Source organism: Schistocerca gregaria, chromosome 4, assembly GCF_023897955.1.
Source record: "Schistocerca gregaria isolate iqSchGreg1 chromosome 4, iqSchGreg1.2, whole genome shotgun sequence".
NCBI lineage: Eukaryota > Metazoa > Arthropoda > Insecta > Orthoptera > Acrididae > Schistocerca > Schistocerca gregaria.
Window position 1 is genome coordinate 658,683,304 of NC_064923.1, and position 25,948 is coordinate 658,709,251.

Sequence of the window (25,948 nt, forward strand, 5' to 3'; positions counted from 1 at the left end):
AGTAGCATTCACCTCGAGCCACAGCCACAGTGCCCCATCAACTAGTTCCCTGTTCGCTATGTCAGAGGAATACAACACTGTGATTGGGGTTTCCAATTAGACGTTACGAAATACAGGCCTGTCCTGCTCTCACAGAATGGAGGTGGGGTCCCAGGTACCATTGGATATTTAAGAGATATTGAGAAGTATGTCGTAAATTATGATTGTATATCCGTCTCTATTCCTCCGATTACAGCGCCACCTATGGCGAAACACAGAAAATACTTCAGACAAAACCATGTAGATTCTGATGTAGAACCGTAATCTGTAATAAAAATTGAGGATTCCCGTTGAAGATTTCAAAATTCCCCCTCCCGCCGCTCTCATAGGGGCCGAGTGGGTGTTGAGTGTGATATCATTGGATGTCGTCCTCCAAGGCAAACAAATTGGAATGATAACTTTTTTTGGTCTGATGTGTAGTTTTTGAGATATTTCAATCTCTTCAGTTAAAATGAAAACCCTGATAAAATGTTTAAATATAACATGTATTAATTTTTAGCACATCACTTCATCATATCTTACAAGAACAATACACTATGTAAAATCGAAGTATGCACTCAGTATCACCAGTATTTCACTTAGCGTTATGACTGAGAAGACTTGTCTGCTGACTATTTGAGCATCTAAATCGATTGTATGGTGTTTCTTTCAGTTATTTCCACCTGTATATCAGTGTTTGTGGTAGTAAGGGAGCAATGTCAATACTGGGCCAGGGCCAGTCTGCATTGTTGCCATATTTCTGATGATTTCACCCAATACTGTCATGCAGCTTTTCCAGATATGTCCCCCATTCCCTCTCCCACCCCCAGCCCCTCTGAAGTTACAGCAAACCTAGGCCATATGCCCTAAGTGAAAATGGAGGGAAATTCAAACATCAGTGGCAAATCTCCATAGCCCAATTGTTCTAAGTATAAAATGGTGGAAAACTCAGAAGTCCAAAATCGCAGACCTAGCCTAATTTCCCTAAGAAGAAAACCCGATGTGGCAGATATAAGCCACTTGCCCTACTAAGTTTTCCCCAGCCTCTTCATTCACAATTCAAGATAGCAACTTGTCATATCCAATGTGGCAGACCTGCATGGTTGCCAGGTCACTTGTTTCACTTACAGAATCCAAGAGAACAGATCAATGGATATTGAGCTAGTCTGCATTGTTATCAGACTTTCTGGATTTTATCCTGACATCATGTGATGTGGGACCTATTTATAACTGACTTATTTCCCTATGCAACATTAGCAGTCGAAAATAGTTGTTCAAATTTCCATGAGGCTGTAGTCATCTAATGCTACCCCTTTTCCAAAGTTCCGGATTATTAGGCATCTGGTGGACTCGGCATAAGTGATCTGTGGAGCACACTGAATGGCTGGGGACTACCCAAAATCATTCAAAATATACTACAAAAAGAATCTACATTTAGAAACTTTATATATGCTAACTTAGCCATTGAGGGCATGGTATATGAGTATATTGACAGACACCCATGCTTGTTTGGATTTTATGAAGCTGTCACTCATGCCCTCACAGAACTTACCTGTCAGAATATTTCAGAAGAATTCTTTGCTACCAATTGCGACGCTTGTTGTATTATAGTATATCATATGTGTGATGCATCACTGCTCATTGCATCACTGCAGGACACTGATGTAACATGTTTTCAAAGGATGTCGGTTTTACCACAGTACAGTTCAGCTAATAATATTATATCACAGATTGAATATGTCTGCAGCTTGTGGTCTAGTGGCTAGCATTGCTGCCTCTGGATCACAGAATCTCAGGTTCGATTCATAGCTGAGTAGGGGATTTTCTCTGCCCAGGGACTGGGTGTTGGTGTTGTCGTCATCATTTCCTCATCATCATCATTAGTGACTGTGGCTAGAGTGGACTATGTAAAAAAACTAGACTTTAAAAAAAGTTGGGACTTTGTATGGGCGCTGATGACCGTGCAGTTTAGTGCCCCACAAACCAAACATCATCACCATCATCGCAGATTGAACAAAATCTTTTTCTACCCTACTTTCAATCATTTTGGTAATGTCCCTTTACATTGCTTGCATATACCATCACCTTTTTAAAAACATCCTGAAAATTACATTTGTATTGATAGTCATTCAGCTATCCTATTTTAGCAATAACCAATAACCCTGAAACGCTGTCGGTAATTATTTTAAAAGATGTGCAGAAACATGATGTTGCGTCTTGACGATAATGGTATACTGGCTGAGTACAAAGAAAGGACATAAACGTCACCAGAAAATTAATTACTCCTCCCATGAATTATAAAGAAATCAATTCTTTCTCAACTATTTGATTTCAAGTTTTAAAGTATTCTCTAATGTCTCCTAACAATTGTTCTGCAATGCTCCTGTATGTAACAGACAACTTACCTCGTCTTGCCGCTGCAACTGTGTGATTAGCAACATGCTAAAGTATTTCGAAAAATCAATACTGTGAGTCACGCAGAGTGCAATGAATGGACTAATTGCAAGAATTACTGCCATACTTTTATATATAGAAACTGAATGATCCGGAGGGGTTTGGCAAATAACTTTAAACTATGTAAAGAAAAATGAAAGAAACCGATATAAACTTTTAATTTACTATATTCAGAAAACTGATGATTTAAGTGCTGACAAACTTTACGCTGACTTTTACTTATTCAACAATGTCTATACTCAATAAACACATTTCTGGCCACAGCAAAGATACGAATATTACTGTGAGTGTATGCATACATAAATCTGACAAAATCCCTCCAGTGCCCAAGCAACCAACAACTGCGTGCAGCAAAAATGCAAATTACCAAAAAATCCTCAATTAATACCGAAGTCTTCCCCAGCGCTAAGAGAACAATCACGGTAGGCTGCGACCTCTCATATTGCATGGCTTCTCTCACCGCACCCTGCATTCGGTCACTTCTGGCTCCTCTGAACAACTGCTTGCTTCCTACTACTCGTGATAATAATATCTCAGACTCAAGAGTTTGTGTATTCACCCGGCAGAATCAAAGACGACCAACTTTTAACCGATGTTGTGTATGATTCCAGCAATCTCCACATAAAATTGTAAACTCATAGAATGTCATAAGAGTTCTTACAAGTGCTTAATAAAAATGTTTTAAATTCGTATTATCATGTTTGAAAATGATAATAACATTTGCGTTATCCCATACCAACTGTTTTCGAACCCTACAGTATGTTTGACTCAAATATGAGAAATAGACACTCAGAGGTCACCCAAACCTGAAGAATTTATGTATTTGATTTTGATTTTCTGATGATGCTACATGTAATATAATCATAGTATTCAGCTACACTCCTTAACTTGGAGGGATATTGCTACTTACATTGAATATTGTATGGTATACTGTCAATACGAATCGATATCTCATGCTATAGTTGATATTTGGGTTGAGTAATACACTGAAGGAAAAAAATCGCAACACCAAAAAATAATTAATGTAGAGTTATGAAATTTTGGAAATTCATTTGACTAGGTAAAATATTTCAGTGATTAACATTGCTAGACATAGGTTACTGGAAGCACGCGAAAAGCCATTGAAAATATGAAATGCTGGTACATTTATAGTCAAGAAAATGTTGAATTTGAAAACGCAAAAGTGCATGGATTATGCTGTACAGGTGTCAGACGTCAGTTTGTGGGATGATGTTCCATGCTTGTTGCACTTGACCAATCAATTCCAGGGTGGTTAATGCTGTTTGTGAATGTCCCATATATGCTACACTGAAGACAAATCCGGTGACTGAGTAGGCTGGTTCTTCATGTTGAAATTCTTTGTACAGCATGTTAGGTTACAACAGCAGTGTGCTGTGGGCGATCGCTGTCCTGTTGGAAAACACCCACTGGAATTCTGTTCATAAATGGCAACACAACAGATCGATTCATCAGATTGACATACAAATTTACAGTTAGGGTGCATGGGATAATTGCGAGACTGTTCTTCCTGTCCTGTGAAATGGCACCTTGTTCCATAGCTCCAGGTGTAGGCCCAATGTGTCTAGCACACAGGTGGGTTGTTTGCAAGCTCTCAACTGGTTTACTTCTAACCATCACCAGGCCATCACTGGCACCGAGACAGAACCATCTTCCACCAGAAAACACAACAGACCTCCACGGTGCCCTCCAATGAGCCCTCGGTCGACCTCACTGAAGTCACAATTGACGATGTTTTGGGGTCAGTGGAATGCACGCTCCAAGCGTCTGACTTGGAGCTGTCCTTGATGTAAGCGATCTGTAAGAGTTTATTGTGTCAATGTGGTGCCAGCTGCTGCTCACAGTACAATGTGCCAGAATCATACACCAAACACGGTGGCCTTCCCTCTTGGTAGTGCCGTATGGCCATCCAGAGCACAGTCTTCCTGTGCCTGTAGATTTTCGTGAGCACCGCTGCCAGCATTCATGTACAGTGGCTACATTCCCGCCAAGTCTTTCTGCAATATTGCAGAAAGAACGCCCAGCTTTTCTTAGCCCTACTACACGACCTCGTTCAAACTTAGTGAGATGTCGATGACGGAGTCTTTGTCGCTTTAAAGGCATTCTTGACTACCATCAACTCACCACATCCAATCTCAAAGGTATCTAACGCTCACGACCTTACAGAGTATATTTAAAGCTAACCTGCCTGATTTGGATCCTCATAGTGGCGTTATTAGCGCCATCCTTACGTATCTGCCTCGAAATCTGAATAGACATCATTTTTCGGATGTAGAAACATGCTTACCAACTTTCGTTTACGTTGCACAATTCCTTCTTCGTGTTGCAATTTTTTTCTGTCAACGTGTATTTGAAAATATATAATTATAGAGACCCTCATAGCGATATCCTTCTGGGTGCACTAGCAGGGACATGAGAACTTTTGTCTTGCCTACATCATCAGGTAGTAATGAATATTCTTCTTTTGTTTTTCTGCGGTATTCTCTGGTTAGTCAGTTAGCACTAAATCCTTGTGAAGATGATGCTTCGTCCAGCCACTCATGGTGGAGACTGTATGACATTTCTGCACTGGGATTTTATAAGCTGAAAATTATACACATCTTAGACACACACATCTTTTATTGTATAAGCTAGATACATGTACGGTCGACAAAAGAAAACTGTTCGCCAGTCTTGATAAGCACAGTTCCTTCGGTTGTGTACAATTTGCACCAGTGGTAATGCAACACACACACACACACACACACACACACACACACACACACACACACACTGGCAACAGCAGTAGCATCATATGTAGCACACTTTTAGCAGTGAATTTGTTCCATTCTTATTGTAATTATTTTACTTTTAGACCCTTTCCATTTTCTGTGATTGCTTACAATTATTGCGTATTGTTTTTTATGTACATTCCATCACTTACTTTTGTCAATTTGAAACACTGAGATGCTTGTGCCCCAAATATGTAAATATGAACAAATCTGTGTAGTTCTGTGGTAGCTGTGTGGTAGCGTTGGTAGCTTTGGAATTCCAGTGAAGGGGTTAGGATTCGTGTCCCCTTGACACCATGTTTTTTTTCTAGATTGTATTGTTTGTTGATGTGAAACACAAACGTAGCTGAGGTATGCCGAGCGTGATAACGCACTATGTTACAGATGGTTATATGAGAAACAGTCATTTAGTGCTAGAATGTCTTAGCATATGTAGCTATGAGAGACTGCATCCTGCCCCTCATCCAGTATAATGATTTCAGTACATGTGAAGGGGCAGCCAGGTGCGACGTTCAACCACACTGTGCACAGAAGTGGATAAAGTAGTGGCATGAGACAGGGATAACTGGCTGGCTTTGAGGATCTGGCTTAGCAGAGGTGTTGACACCTCAGCAAGACAAGGTGTTGGTTGACAGTCGTATGCCATGTCCGTTTTTCAATGCTGCACAGTCAAGAATGAAACCAGTTTCAATGGATGATCACAAACTATTCACAACCACTTATGGGATAATAGCCTCAGAGCCCATGAGGCTGTTAGTAAAAAGGAACTCTGAAATGATCACGGACTATATATGCAAGTCTTCACTGGATTGAATATAGATCTAACTGGCACCATGTCGTCTTCTCAGACGAGTTAATAAGCGAATAAGGGCCCAGTGATAGTCCAAAGTCCAATCTGAACACGTTACCATCCAAAGTACGTTGTGCAACATTCATGTGCTACCTGCACGACAGTCTAATGCTAGGGGATGAGTATCATCAAATATGGCAGAGATACTTCATCGAATTTATGGTCATCTTGCCAAGTATTAGTACATGCACATCATGAAGGATACTACGCTACTGAGGATGAGCACGCACTATCCCCCTGGTGTGATCCATTTCCAGTGGTACCATTCACTGGTTCATGTAAGTCGAGTCGTTTAGCAATGGTATTTGCAAGACACTGAAGTCGCTCTGATCAAATGGCCTGTTTGGGAGTAGGACCTGAATCACATTGAAAATTTGTGGGCCAAACTGAAGTGCCACATGAACTTACACCGTTCAACAACATTCCCACACACACCTGACCAACTGTGTGACCTAATGTCGGATACATGGCAAAATCTCGCAAGTATAGAGTCCTGCCTTGTCGGATGAGCCAGGTAGTTGACACCAATGACAGATGGACTTCACACTAGCCCACTTCATCCTTATGTGGGAGTTACCTTGTCTCCCATTATACCACTTTATATCACAACATATGATATAACTGTATGTCTGTTAAATTGCAATCCATGTCAAATAATGTATTTAAGCTTTGATTTATAGAATTCGTGCTGTTTAAGAGGTAAAAGAAATAAATCTGAAAAAAAGACGAACAAGTCAACTCGAATCGAAATAGAAATAAATGGTGTCCTAACATGAGACAGTCAAAGAAACACTTAGTATCGACCTAAATTAATAATATTCTCTTCTTTACGCTGTCCAACACCGTCTGCGTTTATTGTGCAAAAGAATTGTAACCAGAGTATAAGAAAACTCTTCTTCCTGTTAAAATTCTTCGGGAGCTCAAGGATAGCATTCCGTTCACTGTGCTCAATTCTCTGCGTTAGCATTAAGTACAAAACTTTGCTTCTGTTTGCTTTGATTCCGCTACACCTTTCTTCTCTAGAATTCTTTCAATTACTCACTGTATGGTAAGAATGCTGGCTACTTAATAGATCCAGAAAGTGCTGATTTTCCTTGTGCTGGTGGCTCTTGATGTGGTTTGCTGATTTTGGGAGTGGCTGGATCTACACTGAAGAGCCAAAGACACTGGTACACCTGCCTAACATAGTGTAGCGCCCCCGCGAACATGCAGAAGTGTCGCAACACGAAGTGGCGTAGACTCGATTAACGTCTGAAGTAGTGCTCGAGGGAACTGACACCATGAATCCTGCAGGACTGTCGGTTGTCCATAAATCCGTAAAAGTACGAGGGGTGGAGATCTCTTCGGAACAGCACGTTGCAAGGCATTCCAGATATACTCAATAATGTTTATGTCTGGGGAGTTTGGTGGCCAGTGGAGGTGTAAAACTCAGAAGAGTGTTCCTGGAGCCACTCTGTAGCAATTCTGGACGTGTGGGGTATCCCACTATCATGCTGAAATTGCCCAAGGCCGTCGGAATGCACAATGGACATGAATGGATTCAGGTGATCAGACAGTATGTTTATGTACATGTCACCTGTCGGAGTCGCAGAGTCGTATCTAGACGTAACAAGGGTCCCATATCAACTGTACAGGCCCCACACCATTTCAGAGCATCCACCAGCTTGAACAGTCCCCTGTCAACACGCAGGGTCCATGGATTCATCAGGTTGTCTCCATACCCGTACACGTCCATCCGCGCGATACAATTTGAAACGAGACTCGTCCGATCAGGCAACATGTTTCCAGCCATTAACAGTCTAATGTTGCTGTTGACGGCCCCTGGCGAGGCGTAAAACTTTGTGTCGTGCAGTCATCAAGCGTACACGAGTGGGCCTTTGGCTCCGATAGCCCATATCGGTGATGTTTCGTTGCATGGTTCGCATGCTGACACTTGTTGATGGCCCAGCATTGAAATTTGCAGTAATTTGCAGAAGGGTGGCACTTCTGTTACGTAGAACGATTCTCTTCAGTCGTCGTTGGTCCCGTTTTTGCAGAATCTTCTTCCGGCCGCAGTGATATTGGAGATTTGATATTTTACCGGATTCCTGATATTCACGGTACACTCACGAAATGGTTGTACAGGAAAATCCCCAATTCATCGCTACCTGGGAGCTGCTGTGTCCCATCGCTCGTGTGCCGATGTTCAAACCCACTTAAATCTTGATAAAATGCAATTGTGGCAGCAGTAACCGATCTAACAACTGTTCCAGATACTTGTCTCAATATAGGCGTTGCCGACCGCAGCGCCGTCTTCTGCCTGTTTGCATATCTCTGTATCTGAATACGCATACCAGTTTCTTTAGCGCATCAGTGTATTTCTGCTCACATTTATTCTGTTATCTGCGTCTTGTATATGTATCTTTTGGTTGGTCATTGTCTCTAAGCATAAGTCTGTTTCATGGAAAGAATCCTCTTTATCAGAGTTCGTTTATAGCATTTTTTATGGTTAGTGCCCTCACGTAGGCCACTCTAAATAACCTCATAGTCTTAAATGGGATTACTACTTGATCTGGGTTATTCGTCCACCAGGTGCCTACTTCGTGAGGATAATGCATTTTAAACAGACTCATGAATCCCACGCAAGAGGATGTGTTTTATGTGTGCAATAGAGTGATAAACAATTTAAGAGTATGCCCGTCACTTGCTGATACCAGTTGACATCACAGCAGCTGAGAAGAGTGCTCCACCTATCATCTTCTAAGGTTGCCATGGGTATAACAAGTCTTATTGTATTTTATCCTTATAAGCATTTTGTCATATTTTATTGTCAATCTAGTAAGGTTTCAAAAAATGGTTCAAATGGCTCTGAGCACTATGGGACTCAACTGCTGTGGTCATCAGTCCCCTAGAACTTAGAACTACTTAAACCTAACTAACCTAAGGACATCACACACATCCATGCCCGAGGCAGGATTCGAACCTGCGACCGTAGCAGTCGCACAGCTCCGGACTGCGCGCCTAGAACCGCGAGACCACCGCGGCCGGCCTAGTAAGGTTTCTATTACTTTCTAAATTAAAATACAGGTCTGATGATGGTCATGTGATATGACCGAAAACGGTCACCTATGTTCTTGAAGCATACGTGGTGTGATAAAGACTGAATTTTGAAAGAAAAATTTTTAAAAGATGTTTTGCTTTGTCTATTATACAAACATCAAAAAAAGATTTTCATCGCCTCGATTCCGAGAGTTCCGGAATCTGTACAGAAAATGGGAATAGAGATCCACATACACATCATTTCCGCCCTTTTTATTTCCCATGAAAACCACACACTGCATCTTGTACCACTGTGCAGCGAGACCTTCAGAGGTGGTGGTCCGGATTGCTGTACACACCGGTACCTCTAATACCCAGTAGCACGTTCTCTTGCATTGATGGATGCCTGTATTCGTCGTGGCATATTATCCACAAGTTTATCAAGACACTGTTGGTCCAGATTGTCCCAGTCCTCACCGGCGATGCGGCGTAGATCCCTCAGAGTAGCTGATGGGTCACGTCGTCCGTAAACAGCCCTTTTCAATCTATCCCAGGCATGTTCGATAGGGTTCATGTCTGGAGAACATGCTGGCAACTCTAGTGGAGCGATGTCGTTATCCTGAAGGAAGTTATTGACAAGATGTGCACTATGGGAGCGCGAATTGTCGTCCATGAAGACGAATGTCTCGCCAATATGCTGCCAATATGGTTGCACTATCTGTCGGAGGATGGCAATCACGTATCGTACAGCCGTTACGGCGCCTCCCATGACCACCAGCGGCATACGTCGGCTCCAAATAATGTCACTCCAAAACATTAGGGAACCTCCAACTTGCTGCACTCGCTGGACAGGCGTTCAGCCTGACCGGGTTGCCTCCAAACACATCTCCGACGATTGTCTGGTTGAAGGCATAAGCGGCACTCATCGGTGAAGAGAACGTGATGCCAATCCTGAGTGGTCCATTCGGCATTTTGTTGGGCCCATCTGTACCGCGCTGCATGGCGTCGTGGTTGCAAAGATGGACCTCGCCATGGACATCTGGAGTGAATTTGCGCATCATGCAGCCTATTGCGCACAGTTTGAGTCGTAACACGACGCCCTGTAGCTGCACGAAAAGCATTATTCAACATGGTCTTGCTGACAGGGTACCTACAAGCCATAATCCGTAGCCGTCATCCACTGCGGTAGTAGCCCATGGGCGGCCTGAGCGAGGCATGTCATCGACAGTTCCTGTCTCTCTGTATCTCCTCATGTCCGAACAACGTCGCTTTGGTTCACTCCGAGACGCCTGGGCACCTCCTTTGTTGAGAGCTCTTCCTGGCGCAAAGTAACAATGCGGACGCGATCGAACCGCGGTATTGAGCGTCTAGGCATGGTTGAGCTACAGACAACACGAGCCGTGTACCTCCTTTCTGGTGGAATGACCGGAACTGATCGGCTGTCGGACCCCCTTCGTTTAATAGGCGCTGCTCATGCATGGTCGTTTACATCTTTGGGCGGGTTTAGTGACATCTCTGAACAGTCAAAGGGACTGTGTCTGTGATAGAATATCCACAGTCAACGTCTATCTTCAGGAGTTCTGGGAACCGAGGTGATGCAAAACTTTTTGTGATGTGTGTATATGAAGCCCATCGAGTATTAGCACAACAGGATCATCACTAGATCGCTTTATAGAGTTCACAAAATTGTCCAAACCACTTGATAAAAATATGAGTCTGAATCCAGCTACTAGTTTGGAAAGCTGAAGTTATCCTAGTATTAGATGGCATGGTCCTTCGTGATCTGCGATACTGTCATATATTAGGATGCACATGGTACTGTGTATTACTAATAAACTATCTTACATTAGAAACCTAGCCTCATAGCCATGAATTTCAATTTGACGGACAATTCATCATAGGGAATGAAAGGATACTTTGTGAAGAATATAATGAAATGAGTATTGTAGCGACAGCTACTCAACTTCAGACATTAAAGTACTTCAAGAACATACTCTCCAAGAACTTTAAATATAAAATTTTTAAAATAAATGATTCTGGATAATGTCCAGCTCCATAATTGTCTCGTTGTTACTGCTCTACGCCTAAGTTTCTGTGAGAACTAAGTTTTGATACTTCCCAACAGAGCTGAGCACTAACTTTAAACAGAATCTAATTGTTTCACATTAGCGAACTCTCCCATAACAGATAGCTTACTCTTATTATATTCAAAATCGTTTTTATTAATATCATGTTTTGGTTTGTTCGCCACCTGTAGCTGAGTGGTCAGCGCGACAGAACGTCTATCTTAAGAGCCCGGGTTCGATTCCTGGCTGGGTCGGAGATATTCTCCTCTCAGGGACTGGGTGTTGTGTTGTAGTAATCATCATCATCATTTCATCCACATCGACGCGCAAGTCGCCGAAGTGGCGTCAAATCGAAAGACTTGCAACCGGCGATCGGTCTACCCGACGGGAGGCCCTAGACACACGACTTTTTTTAAAATCTTTTGGTTAAATTGAAATCAATTTCAACTCAAACGTAGTTATATTTTCAAAATAAATTCTAATTGCATTAAGGTAAAGCGTAGTGCGTTTCATCATCTAGCATCTGTAGTTTTATACCTGCAGACCACCAAATTTACTGAGTTCTATTTTTCTTTAAAATTATTGAGAAACGAACCGTAATTTCCGTTGGAATACCATATTATACGCTCGTTCTGTCGGTTACAAGATGATGGTTTCGTACGTATTTATTTCTTTTATATCATTACACACATCCAACCAAATTTTGTCCGTCTCATGGAGTTCAGACGTCTTACTCAGACTCATTACACTGAATACTTGAACTTATTTTTCTCAGCATATTCGTAATTTTATTTCCAAACCAACATTTATGAGATCATTTTTAAATAATCTTTTCTCATTCAGTTTCTTCTAATTGATTTTTTTTCTGTGCATATGCTTTCCCATTCAATCTGTTACGTCTGTGAACAGTTGCATGCATGCAGACAAAACTTTCTCTTCGGCAACTTAATTTCGAACTGATTGTCTTCGGAACTGAGAATGATTGAATTTTAATGTCTCTGAATATAACGGCAAAAGGACTGCTGGTGAGCTTGCCGCTTACATTTGAGTGCATAATTTGATAGGAAGTGTATAAATACCAGTTTCATTCGTGTGAAAGAACTGAATATTTAATCTATTGGTTAATCTCTCCTACATTTGAAATAGGAACTTTGTGAAAGACAATATTTAGCTAGAAATGTGATCTAACATCATTTATTCCACAGGGCTATAATATGCTCTCACTCCTATAAAACGAATGTCCTTAAAGTAACCCCGATGAATTGTGTTGAAAATTTTGTGAACTTTGTGATACAGTTTTTGCTAGCTCATGCTACAGTAGTATTCTTAAAGACTACAATTAATACGCCCCAGTCTTCTACTCATCAAGACAAGACAGCTACTACCGAAAGGCAGTTGGCAACTACTACGACGGGGGCATCAAAAGTATTGGTAGGATGCAGACCGAACTCTGACTCACTGTCTGACGACCAGCCACTTCGACTGTGAGACTGACACTACCACACAAAGTCTAGTGCTGCTGTTCAGACAATTATGTATTTCGCGACCACGGGTGATACATCATACTTCTGTGTATAATGTTAAAATTCTAATAATTTCCAATGGTATGTGCAGTATCACTGGTATGGTAATATGCTGCAGCTGTAACCCAACATAGCCACATTAACAGGGCGAAAATGTTGGCAGAATTTGTGATATGACTGTACACATTGAGGATGTCTGATGTGGTTTTTAGACTTTTCTCATGCAAACAGTTTTGTTTTGTCGACTGCACATGCTCAAATATGAAAAAAACTATCTTATCACATCTCGTGTGCTCCACTCATACCATTATTGATGTGAAGCACATGTCGAAATATTAAGCCACATTTTCCTCAGCGGTATGCAGTATTTGTGACGATAGTTCAATGAAATTGGTCCATAAAAGCTATTTATTTATGGCTGCCAGCGTAACCCTTGTCGGGTGTGTACGGTTCACTGTTATATGTGTGTATGAATATACACATAATGTATGCTGCTAGCTACAATTAGAATACATGAAAATCTTAAAAGTCTTCTTCTGCATATGAGTGGTCTCTGACAACTGAAAAATTTAATTATTCATGGGAAGTCGCCTGCACTGATTTGTGATTGCCTAGTAACAATGTAAGGGTTTGAGTGTTACAAGCAAGCATACCCACGGTACCCACTGAGTTATTACACAACTGACACTACTCTGATGTGGATAATATCACTTTACTACCACAATATACCATGAGTGTTCAAATATCACAACAGGGTAAATTTTTGATCTGACAGATTTACTTTGGCTTGAATTTCAGCTAAATGAAGTACTGAATACTGGTACTTGCCAGCTTCGTCAGTGGCTACACCACTGCTTCATCTGGAAATAAAAGAAATCTGGAAAACAATGCGCGCGCGCTCACACACACACACAGAGACAGAAAGAGAGAGAGAGAGAGAGAGACATTGATGATACTTCCATGATGATAATGCAGGCTGATGCTTCATGTTGGCAGTGTTAACTCTTTAACAGTTTATTGATAACTGAATTGTTCTCTATTGGCTGTATATATATTAGTTTAACATTGCAGTGGTGCGTTGTGTGCTTTTGCGATTGGTCTTAGGATGGGTTGCCAGCGATACTCCATTGATGTCTTTGTGTTTGAGGTGTTGGGTGAGCGACAGCAGCGCACTTGGGTATAGCTCAGCATGCAGTTTCCCACTGGATGGCTGAGAGGCATGTTGTGGTGGCTGCATTTTAGCATTTAGCAGCAGCAGCCCGCAGGCAACCGTTGACATGTGGTCTAGTGATGGTTGTCAGCATGCAACGTCACCCTGGATGGCACCAGCAACATCTGTTAGCTCTGCTGCCCTTCCTAACGTGACTAGTGTTCGTTTTGGTAAATAAAATAGTTTCTACATTATCACAGTCATGGTTGCATTTGTTTAAACAGTACAGGTAGGCTGGACCTGGGATGTGAGAAACTGTTTCATCTGAGCGTAGAACAAGTGGATCCATAGATAAGACGAACGGATATTTTAATACCCCCCCCCCCCCCCCCCATATTTTACACTTAGCGTAACTGAGTACTCGTACTGTATTCTTCGGATAAATGACCTGGCAACCATGTCATCTTGGATTTGACAAGTGGCCATCTTGTATTCTGACGTCAGAGGGCTGGGGAAAATCCAGAAGGACGTGCTCTAGGTACGCTGTCTTGGGTTTTATACTTAGGGCAATTGGGCTACGCCTACCAACTTGAAACTTTCAATTTTCTGACATTTACATTTAGCAAAATTGTGCTTAGAGGATTTTCTGCCAGTTTTTGAATTACCTGTCATTTTGTACTTATGGCAATGGGCACAGACCCACTGTGATGACAGAGGGGCAGGGAGAGGAGTGCAGGATCTAATGACACATTCCGACACAGAGACATACAATACCTCAAAGGCTGCGCCAAAGATTAAATTGAGAGGCATGTAGATTATAATCTTTGTATTGTTCACGTTGGATTCTCTTTTGTTTCATACTCCAAGAAGGAGCTAAGAGACACTTTCGATTGTTGCCTCGTGGAGGAAGGACGTAATTTTTGGTGTGTGCGGAAAGGTAGCCATGTTGTTAGCAACTATGGTTTGTGCGACGAGCAGAGCAAGTCTTATTGTCTTGTGAATAAAAAATAGTGAGAAGTATCGAAGTGTTACGAAAATTATTTAAAGTGACGTAGCATTGTATTTCCTTGGTTTCCACCGTCTTCATGAAGTGAACCAATGCCGACTTAGGAAGATACACACGGTCAACAAAGAGAAGAACATCGATGGCGATTAATGACTTAAAATTGTGGCAGAAAGACTAATTCTGCGTCTAAGTTCACCACAAGGAGGAATCTGGCAATTTTGGATGATGTCATCAGAAATCTGGCAACAATGCAAAGTGGGCCAGTACTCGCATTGCCCAGTAATTATGTTTTTTCTCGGTGGATGGCCTCTCCCTTTCGGTTTTGCTATATTTTACTTCCTGTGATTTGGTGATATTACCTAGTGGCTCACAAACTGCGTCGCATTTTTTGTCATTAGGTACAGCCAGCCTGTCAATTTGGACCTTTTCTTGGCTTGAACGATCTCTGACGCTGGCGAGTCTGTAAGAGAGTATCTCAAAACTGTACTGCGTAAGTTGTAATTTTCTAGAATAGCTAGCCATTTTAGCCTATTTCCTGAATATTATCTAAGAAATTTGGAAATTGGTATATGTAAAAATATAAACGTTTTTAGTAAAGTGGTCTTTGGTGGGAGTCACGGCCTCCATATGATCCACGCCTGACGGCCAGTGGTCGTCATCTACAAGAAACACAGCCCCTGACAGGATTCCATGGATCCAGCTGGTTTGTGGCATATAATAGGTTGCACTTCCCACAGAGTGATGTGGTAGGATGTGTCATTGACAGGTACACCCCATTGATGGAATTTTCAAATAATGGCAACCTGCATGATCTGTGACATTGCATAGCAACAGAACTGCTTAGAACTTGATTCTCTTGGGGAAGAGGGCCGTCACCTGTTATGTTCAGCATTAGGAAACTGTATCCTTCTTCACTGCAATTCATGGATAGGCCCATTCTGTTCCATCTTTGCTTTGTTCACAAGACTCAATCACTGAACAATCAGTGATTTTGTACATGATTACCTGAGAACAATTTAGGGAGGCCACCACATCAACGAGTGTCACGTGATGATCTTTAAGGATGTTTCTTTCATGTGTTACACAGTGGCACCACTGTGACATCACATAGGGCAACGAGGTACTACTTGTTCGTATATCTTTTCTGTACTTCTTGAACTTGTGGAACCAAATAAGCACAGATTTCCATGAAATACAGTTCTCTCTATGTATTAGGACAATTTCGGTTTGAGCACTCGCTTTGGACGGCCATCTGGCCACAAAATATGCACAACTGTACACTGTTCTAGTCTGCTCACCTGCCGTCTTGCACAACTTGTGTAGTTCACTAACCTCTGACTGCACAATGGTGTGTAGAAGTTATATCTGACATGTGCTGCCCCCTTCAGTAATCACACAGGCACGAAATTTAAAACTGTATACAATATTCTGACGTTTGTGACTTATTTCTTGACTCACCTTCTTATATCACCTTAATCAATCTTACTCTGTTAGAAATACGTTCCTACCGTTATCAGGCGACCACACCACTGGGTACTGGCGTCCCGAGAGACCACAGAACTGAGAACAACACTGGAATCATATCAGACATCCCATAATCACTGTATTATCTTACAAACATTACTTATATATCATTTAAGTATTTTGAATCAGTGGCCAAACAAGCAAAGTCCGCCTGCTACCAGGCCAAATGCGAATAAGTAAGAAGTAAAATTGTTGCAGGCGCCCGTGCCAGCAGAACCATGGCAGGGCGAGCGCGACGCGACGGTGGAGGCACCTATGTGCACGCAGAAGAACTACTTCCTAGAGCAGCCCGTTGTTATGGGGCAGGAAGACTGCCTCTACCTCAACGTCTACACGCCGCGACTCCCAAGCTCAGAGGTATGGTTGTCGGCGTGAGCGAGTACATTGTTACATTGTTAGACAAACATGTGGACCCAATTTAATTATGTTTTGTTTTGTAATGTATGAACTGAATGTGAATCATCTACATACCGTTGGAACGCAGACGATCTAAGTTTCGTTTTCCACTGCTAGAGCGCTGACAGTTGTGTACATGACCGCTAGAGTGCTCATGACAATAGCCAGTTTGCATCTGCTGTGGTTACGACGTAGCATAAGATTTCTGCATCTTTAGTATGGAAGATGTGAGTTGTCACCACTGAGAGAATTTAGTTACCGATTCGGCACTAAACCAACAACGAGTGTTTTTGCACAGGACGAAATATGAGCCAACTATGTATGTCATATGAGGACATGAGACGAATTGAGTAAAAGTTAGTCTAAGTGAGTCAACCAACAGAACTAATACGTAAATTGAAGGTAGAGACGGTAAGAAAGTAAAGGGAAAGGAAGGGATCAGTGCTGTCAGCTGCATTAAAGCATTACGAGGAATCAGCGGCGACGAGTGAAAATGTTACTGGACCAGGATTTGAACCTGGTATTTACTGCTGACCCGGCAGATACATTAACCACCGCACCATCCGGGACACAGGGTTATCGCAACTACGTGGGCTTTCTTGGTACGTCTTACGGCCGATTCACATTCCCACCGAGTGCCACCTATCTACAGTCCCTGTCCATTTCCTCCATGGTCACTACGTTGAGATTCCCACAAGAGGTCGGACATATTCGTGCATCCACACTGAAGAAGGAGGATCCATTGCCCAGCTAGGCGTATCAGTTACGTGAATCTGTGATGCCTGTTCTTTTGGACATGTCCGAGAGAACAGACACAACGCAGTTTCTGCAGCTGTGATACATTATAGGTAAATTGAAGGTGGAGAGGGGAAGAAAGTAAAGGGAAGAGAGGGTATCACTGCTGTCAGCTACATCATGTCCAAAAGAACAGACACCACACATTCATACAACAGAACTAGAAGATAACTAGAATACGTCAACCAGCTGTGTTGCGTCTTTGAGATACCGTATGGTGTACAAGTCTTACAGCTAATAACTTTTGTGGGATGAATCAGTAAAGCTAGTGTTTGTGCCTTATTTTTTGGGGAGGAAATTGTTAGCTTGAATAACGTATATAAACTTTCTGAACCATCCCTTCTCCTCAATCTACCAAAGATCCGTAAGACTTCCTTCCTCAAAAGGATGAGGCTCCGTCCCAATGACACTTTGCTGTCTGATCATTTTTTAAACAGTCCCTTCCTCAAAGATAGATTGGTCACATGGGGAGAAAAGAACTAGCTCTTAACATCTGGCGCTGATATATATTGATCTCATTCCATGTGACGCTATATATATATATATATATATATATATATATATATATATATATATATATATATATATATATAGATTAAGTTCCATCTCTATTAAAAACTATGGCCAACTTGTGAAACTGTAACAAAGTTGTGGAGAACTCAGCAAAACAAGAGATGATTCTTTGCGCGCGATCGGTTAACACTGTATTTGCCATGTAGTAGGAGTTGGACGATAATACGGAGTGTCTTAGCAGATGTGATAACGGCTCAAAGCTTTTTCTCTTTATTTATTTTATTTTTAGAGTTCATTACGTTATACTGGACGGTGAATGTTCAACAGTAACGAAAGTCCCAAGGTAACGTAATAGGGCCTCTAAACTCCTCGATATGCGGGTCCGGGAATGTTCAACAATAACGATAATCCCAAGGGAAACTAATTAGACCTCTAAACTTCTCAATATGCTTAAACGATCTGTCATCACAATCAGGCAGTCTAGAGGGAGGTCCTGTTGTTGCACGATCATAAGGGAATGCAGGAAAACTTGGAGAATATATAGGCTTGCTGTGATGAATGGCCGGCCGATGGTGACCGAACGGTTCAAGGCGCTTCAGTCTGGAACTGCGAGACCTCTACGCTCGCAGGTTCGAATCCTCCCTCGGGCATAGATGTGTGTGATATACTTAGATTAGTTAGGTTTAAATAGTTCTAGGTTCTAGGGGACTGATGACCTCAGATGTTAAGTCCCAAAGTGCTCAGAGCCATTTGAACCATTTTTTGTGATGAATGCCAGCCCTCTTGAAACATGAGGAAACATATGCTTCTGTTATAACAACGAAAAAGGAACCACACTAATCGATTAGAGTATTAGTGTGCAACATAAGGAGGACAACACATTTTTTTAAAACATTTGATTTAAGGGTTATACTAACAAACAATATGAAACGGAACAAACACACAAAATCTGGGTTTGGTAAGGTGTGTGCAACAGTTAAGTGTGTTGAAAGATTTCTGGAAAAACACAGTTTATCTGTAAATGAAATCGCATACAAAATGCTACTGTGATAAAATCTAGCTTATTACTTCAGCATTTGGAATCAGACATCAAATGAATTAAGAAGCACGCTGCTGGGATCTTAACAGGCTGGTATATGGCTTAAAAAAGCGTACCGAAAATTTTTGATGAACGGGAATCTCTAGAAAGAAGGCAAAATTGTTTTCATAAACTATATAGAACTATAAAGAACAAGTAGCCGACGAGAACTGTGTGACAGTTCTGTTGCGACCATGTAGAGGCTATGACAAAAATAAATCTGGCTCGAAAATACGCTGTAAGAAAATAAAAAAATAAAAATCCGTCGCACCACAAAGGAATTATCCGAATGGGGACGGAAACCGGTAAATGTGATGTATATGTACAAACAAACGATTAGACTTTCAGAAAAAAATGGATGATTCTTTCAAAAAAAAAAAGAGCTTCACAAATTGGAAAAGTCAATTACGCTTTGGTCCACCTCCTCCTCTTTTACAAGCAGTTATTCGGCTTGCTATTGCTTGATAAGAGTTGTTGGATGTTCTCCTGACGGATATCATGCAAAGTTCTGTCAATTGCCACGTTATATCGTCAAAATACCAAGCTGACCTGACCGTAATGCCCCAAATATTGCCAATTGGGGAGAGATCCGACGGCCTTGCTGGCCAAGTTTCACGGGCACGAAGACGAGCAATAGAAACTCTCGCCGGTGCAGGTGACCATTATTTCACTGTAGTGTAAGCCCAGGGTGCCTTACCATGAACGGCAACGAAACGGAGGGTAGAACATCGTCGACGCACTGCTGTGCTGTATGGGGGTCGCGGATGACAACCAAAGGGGTCCTGCTCTGAAATAACATGGCACCCCAGACCATCACTGGGGTGGTATCTCATTCACTGAAATAGAATTTTCTTCAGTGATGAGTCCCACTTTGAACGGAGCCCCATTGACCAGTGAAGACGTGTCTGGTGACGCTCTGGACAGCAGTGGGATACCAACCTGGCGGTCGTCCATCGTACAGTCGGATGGTCTAGATGCCATTTACTTTCACAGCAGGACCCCTTTGGTTGTCATCCGCGACACCCTCACAGCACAGCAGTACGTCGACGATATACTATACTCCCGAACGATTCTGCTGCCACCAACGTACACTGTGTGTAAGAATCACGAAGCTAAGATACGAGAAATTAGGGCTCATATGGAGACATATAGATAGCAGTTTTACACTCTCTCTATTTGCGAGTGGAATAGGAAAACAAAAGTGACTGCTAATGGTACAGGGTAACCTCCGCCACGCACCGTGCGGTGGTTTGCGGAGTATCTATGTAGATGTAAACGTAGCTTGCACAATCCTAGCTGAAGTTTAACACCTACAAAACAGGCACATTCTAACTGATAAAGTCCATTGCCACAAAGATAACTCACGGGCCCACAGGCACCTGTGCATTACCGCGTTTTAGCGCATGCGAGTGCTTGAATGTGCGCGCGCAACTACGTGTTTGGCTAACTTCAACGAGAAATCGGAAGCGGCGCAGCGGATCGAATATTTTTCTTAACAATTATTTCTCACTACAACCTACTCTTATAAGTTTTTCAGACTGTTTCTGACCGCCCTGTATATCATACGATTGGTGGGTTGTATGTATTCTAGCACATGTTGCACTGCTAGTATGTGTAATTGTCTTGTATCGTTAATTGAATAGGATTTTGATCAAATTTATATAAAATATACTTCATCGGTGACATGTAATATTGCTGAAAAAAGTGGGTACATTAGGAGGTACGAGTGGCCAATCTCTTTTATATAATGCTTTAATTGTCAGAGTGTCCCCATTGGGTAAATAATTATTAATCCACCAGATTTGCTTGTTAGCAGTTTCCTCACCATGCTCAATCTCCCTCAATGTACACGCCACCAACATAACGTGATATGGAAATGTTCAATGATACAGTTTTTGAAAGGTTGTATCACACTTATCTGTATTTTGTGTAGTTGCTGAAACTTCTTTACAAAAATTTTCACTTCAACTGAAATAACTGAAATGGTGAAACTTCTTAATTTAATACTGAAAGTGCTGAGTGAAATTGGCATACTGTCACTTTGTTAGTCTTTATAATTCCAACACTGAGCTACAGAATTTGCCCTGACAAACAGAACTCAGACTTTTCCTATTCATTAATTACTCACAATATTCAACAGTAACGAGATCTGTGTGCTTTAAAATTAACTCTAAAGAATGGCCCTGAATTAGAAGAAATCCTAACAATAACCCATGCGTATAATAAGTCACTTACATCACAGAAAATCTTCATGACACAAACTGCAGCGATACAAGCGCCAATACTCCCAGCTACATAAGAGATTCTGACTACTGAAGGCTCTAACTACTTATAGGCAAGTGGTTAGCAAAGGAAACATTTTGTTGCAGAGCAAACAATGTATTTGCCAGATTTTACCTTAATCAAGTGACAACCAGTTCAAAAAATTATATAATCATCAGGAATAAATCCCCATGATGGATACACGTGCTAATACTGCACACCTCCAACACTGCTAATTATTAACCTCTAACCTCCATCACTGCTGACTACTCACAACCAACTTCCATCAGTGCTGGTTGTTCATCACCCACACAACAAGAAAGAAGACAAACGCAACTCCCCTGTTAAAAGTGGGAAAAACAGACCGACGGCAGCGCCTCAAGTGGTATGGAGATGAACTAAAATATGAAAACATTGGGGGTTGCATCCCCCCCCCCCCCCAGTTTACTTACGTTGTAGGTTTTTCTTTTTCTTTTAATTCTATTACCTTATTTTTCTGGGTGTGCTATGTAATTATTTTGGCTGGAATCATAATAAAATAATTGAAATACAGCTATAGCACACTGTACATATTCAGTAATATTTTCAGTCTATTTTTGACGTTTGCGTCTGACAGACAAGAAAACATGATAGGAGCAGCGGCTGTCAGGCGCAAACGTCAAAAATAGTCTTTTAAATTGACATGCTTATATTGTTATCTATCAACATGTAAAAGCTCCAGCATGTTTTATGGCTCATAAGAACCAAATGCAACACTTGTATGTGAGAGTAAGTTGAAACAAGCTTGTAGTGTAAATAATTTAAGCAAAAGAAAAATAACATTGTAGCAGCTAAACTGGACTACAAATATTCCTGAATAATTTCATAATTTTTACGTCATACAAGCTGCTGGATCAATGGAGAAAAAAGCCTGTTACTAAGAGAATAAGCAGCAGTTAAAGAGGTTCAATTACGAAATATTTATCACAATATTAATTAATGAAGAATTCTAAAATTTGTTACAAATATGTTTCAGGACTGTAAGTTCTGAGCAACTGCCCAGCAAACTTGCACTACTGACCATTGATTTCTTAAAAAGGTTCCTACATCTTACTATTGTAAATGCTTCAACACAAAAAAGAAAACATCAATACCAAGTACCAAAAGCAGGAAAGGTGGATAAAAACGGTGAAATGAAAACAAAACTTACTTTTTATTTCTCAAGCATACAAGAAAAATTTTATTTTAACTGTTATAAAGCTTTAAACCATTTACTGAATTTGTCTTTAACAATATCAAGTCTTTTATTACTGGTGGTGTGTTTCCAATCTTTCACATACTTGTAAATCAGTAGAGGTACACATTGTCTTAAAATATACTGTTCGGAAAAATGGGCCTTGCAAAATGTTATTTCCTCTAGAAACTTAAACAGTGAATAGAATGTATTTTCCAACTGTTCCTGTTGTCCACATTTATCTAAGAATGCATACAACTGACTATGAACATTTGCTACAAAGGACATTAAGCTGTCACTAGCATACAATAATTTTGGGTTTAAAGCATCATATTCTTTGAAACTTGTAAATAAATGATGCTCTGTGGGTGTTGGTGAGAACAGAGTTGTTTTACAGTCACTACAGTTGGTTTCAGGTGTTACACCCATCTTTCGTAGAATGTAACCAGCTACATATGCTAGTGCTTGTCTGGCATTTCTTACATCAGCCCCACCACTACCAGCAAGGGCACAATATAAAGCACTTTGATCCATAGAATGGTCTGTTGTGGAGTCAAGAAAGTTATCATCACTAGCTTCCAAAAATTGCCTTAAATTGCTAAATGGCATGCATCTGTCATCCTCACAATTACCTAGTGACTTTCTAGGCAAGGACATGTTATTGACTATAACTGTTTTCAATGCTGCTTTGAACTGAAAGCAAGTTGGCTTGGTGTTTGCAACACCATGCTACCTCACACAACAAAATACATTCTCCACTGGGTCTTGATTGAAAGCCCTCATGCTTAAAAAATTAAAGCCATTGTTTTAATCTGTTCCAAATGAACATCAGTGATCTTATTGTAGTTTGCCACCCACTTATGAAGCTGAACATATTTGTCTTACCTCTCCCTATGCCTAGCACCAACACTTTCCAATTTTCCATTTCCTTTAACAGACTTTACCACATTTCAATATGTGGGGACTCTGCAGAGAGATAACATTTATAATACTTGCCATATTGTGGATAACAATAGGAACTGTTCAGTGAATCAAATAAACAATCCATCTTTTCAACAAATTCTGCAGTGAATATTAGGAGTGATTTAAAATGGAATGGTCATATAAAGTAGATCGTCGGTAAAGCAGGTGCCAGACTGAGAGTCATCGGAAGAATCCTAAGGAAATGCAATCCGACAACAAAGGAAGTAGGTTACAGTACGCTTGTTCGCCCACTGCTTGAATACTGCTCAGCAGTGTGGGTTCCGCACCAGATAGGATTGATAGAAGAGATAGAGAAGATCCAACGGAGAGCAGCATGCTTCGTTATAGGATCATTTAGTAATCGCGAAAGCGTTACGGAGATGATAGATAAACTCCAGTGGAAGACTCTGCAGGAGAGACGCTCAGTAGCTTCGTACGGGCTGTTGTTAAAGTTTCGAGAACATACCTTCACTGAAGAGTCAACCAGTATATTGCTCCCTTCTATGTATATCTCGCGAAGAGACCATGAGGATAAAATCAGAGAGATTCGAGCCCACACAGAAACATACCGACAATCCTTCTTTCCACGTACAATACGAGACTGGAATAGAAGGGAGAACCGATAGAGGTATTCAGGGTACCCTCCGCCACACACCGTCAGGTGGCTTGCGGAGTATGGATGTAGATGTAGATATTGTCTCAGCAGGTAAGATATTAAATGCCACATAAGTTTCAATAGCTGCAGCAACTATATGACTAAGCTGGGCTGCTGCTACCTTGACTTTCATTTTAGTAAAAGAATCCTTTAATTCAAAATTATTCCTGTGTAGTTCTGGCAATGTCTTAAACATCTTCTTCTGATCCAGAAGAAAAGCTCTGTGAATATATTCAAAACTGGCCTCTTTTTTAAACCCAAACTGTATTTTATTTCCTAGCAGAGCATTTCTAGCATTTTTAATAGATGTGGGACATCATAAATGACTGCAATAGGTTCATCTCTGACTATGAAATGAAATGGACTGGACTCAACAGATTTCTCACAGCAGAATTCCTTCAGTGCTCTCTGGTTGGTTGCACCCTGGTCACAAACTGTACAAACTACCTTTAGCCCTATTTGTTGCAATTGCCTTATGACATACGTAATAAGACTTTTTAAAGTGATACTTGAAACTGAGTTGTGAGTGAAACAATAAGTAACAACCTACTTCCAGCTTTTATGTATGCCTCTAACCTGAAAACTAATGCATGATTTGCATGAACATTTGATCTCCGTAAAACTTGAAACCCTGAAATTTCTTGTTTGTTTGCATTATAATACAACCCTCTTTCTAAATACATTTCATCAAACAACAAAGCACAATATTTGTCACTGTTGTTCATTACTTCAACTTCTACTTTCATTACATTCATGACCGAAGTATTCAATCATGGTTCAAAAGGTATAGAAGACAATAGACATTTCAGATACCTCACAGAAGGAAGATAAAAGTGAACGGACAAATATTTGCATAGGTGGGGACTTCGTTTGTATAAGGATAAAGCAAATACTTTGATGAGCATACTGATTGATGAGCATTTCGTAATTGGCTGTTTATGAAATCTTTGGCAACAGAATTTGAATTAGATTTTATGACAGAGAAAGTATTGCTGTCATATAAATCTTTAAGTGCTTTCAGTTCTGATTTTTCATGATGTAGCTTTGCTTTCAGTTCTGATAGCCTTATTAGAGTATTCCTATGAATCTTGTACATTTTTGATTTTGTTGGAGTTAAGTCTGCTTTTGAAACCCCTGTACCTAAAATCCCACTTCCCTCATTACAAAATGTTTCAGTTAAGAATGTGTACTCACTATCTGCAGATTCATTTTGAGGGGAGATAAAAAATTTAAGAGGTGCATCACTCAATGAATTACTCTGCTCAGCACAACTAGAACTAGGTAATTCTCTAACACCAGTTTCCCCTATGGTATTGGCACCTGTATAATAAAGATTTTCCATGGTACCACTAGTGCTTGGTAAGTCTAATTCACGATTAACACCAGTTTCACCTGATCCACTTCTGGCACAAACACCTACATGAGAACTACTTGCCACAGCACAACTAAGGCTTTGTAGTTCATTAACACCAGTTTCAGTACTGGTATTACCAGCTGTAAAATGAACAGTTGCCATAGCACCACTAGTGCTTGGTAGGCCCAATTCTCTATTAACAACAGTGTCACCTGATTCACTACCGATTTTGGCAATTTCCCAAGGAACACCTGTCACATGTTTTGGAAACACACCCCTGTTTAGCATATGTCTACTTTTATTCATAAAATCTTCTTCAAA

The 25,948-nt window shown here is 40.9% G+C and overlaps 1 protein-coding gene across 1 annotated transcript in view; it reads left to right on the plus strand.

Moving 5' to 3' along the window:
- Nucleotides 1-25,948, plus strand: part of LOC126268026 (juvenile hormone esterase-like) — a 530,118-nt gene that overhangs the window by 170,804 nt on the left and 333,366 nt on the right. The window contains exon 3 of the mRNA XM_049973445.1: nt 16,597-16,755. Coding sequence (XP_049829402.1) covers nt 16,597-16,755 — 159 coding nt within the window. The remainder of the gene's footprint in view (nt 1-16,596; nt 16,756-25,948) is intronic.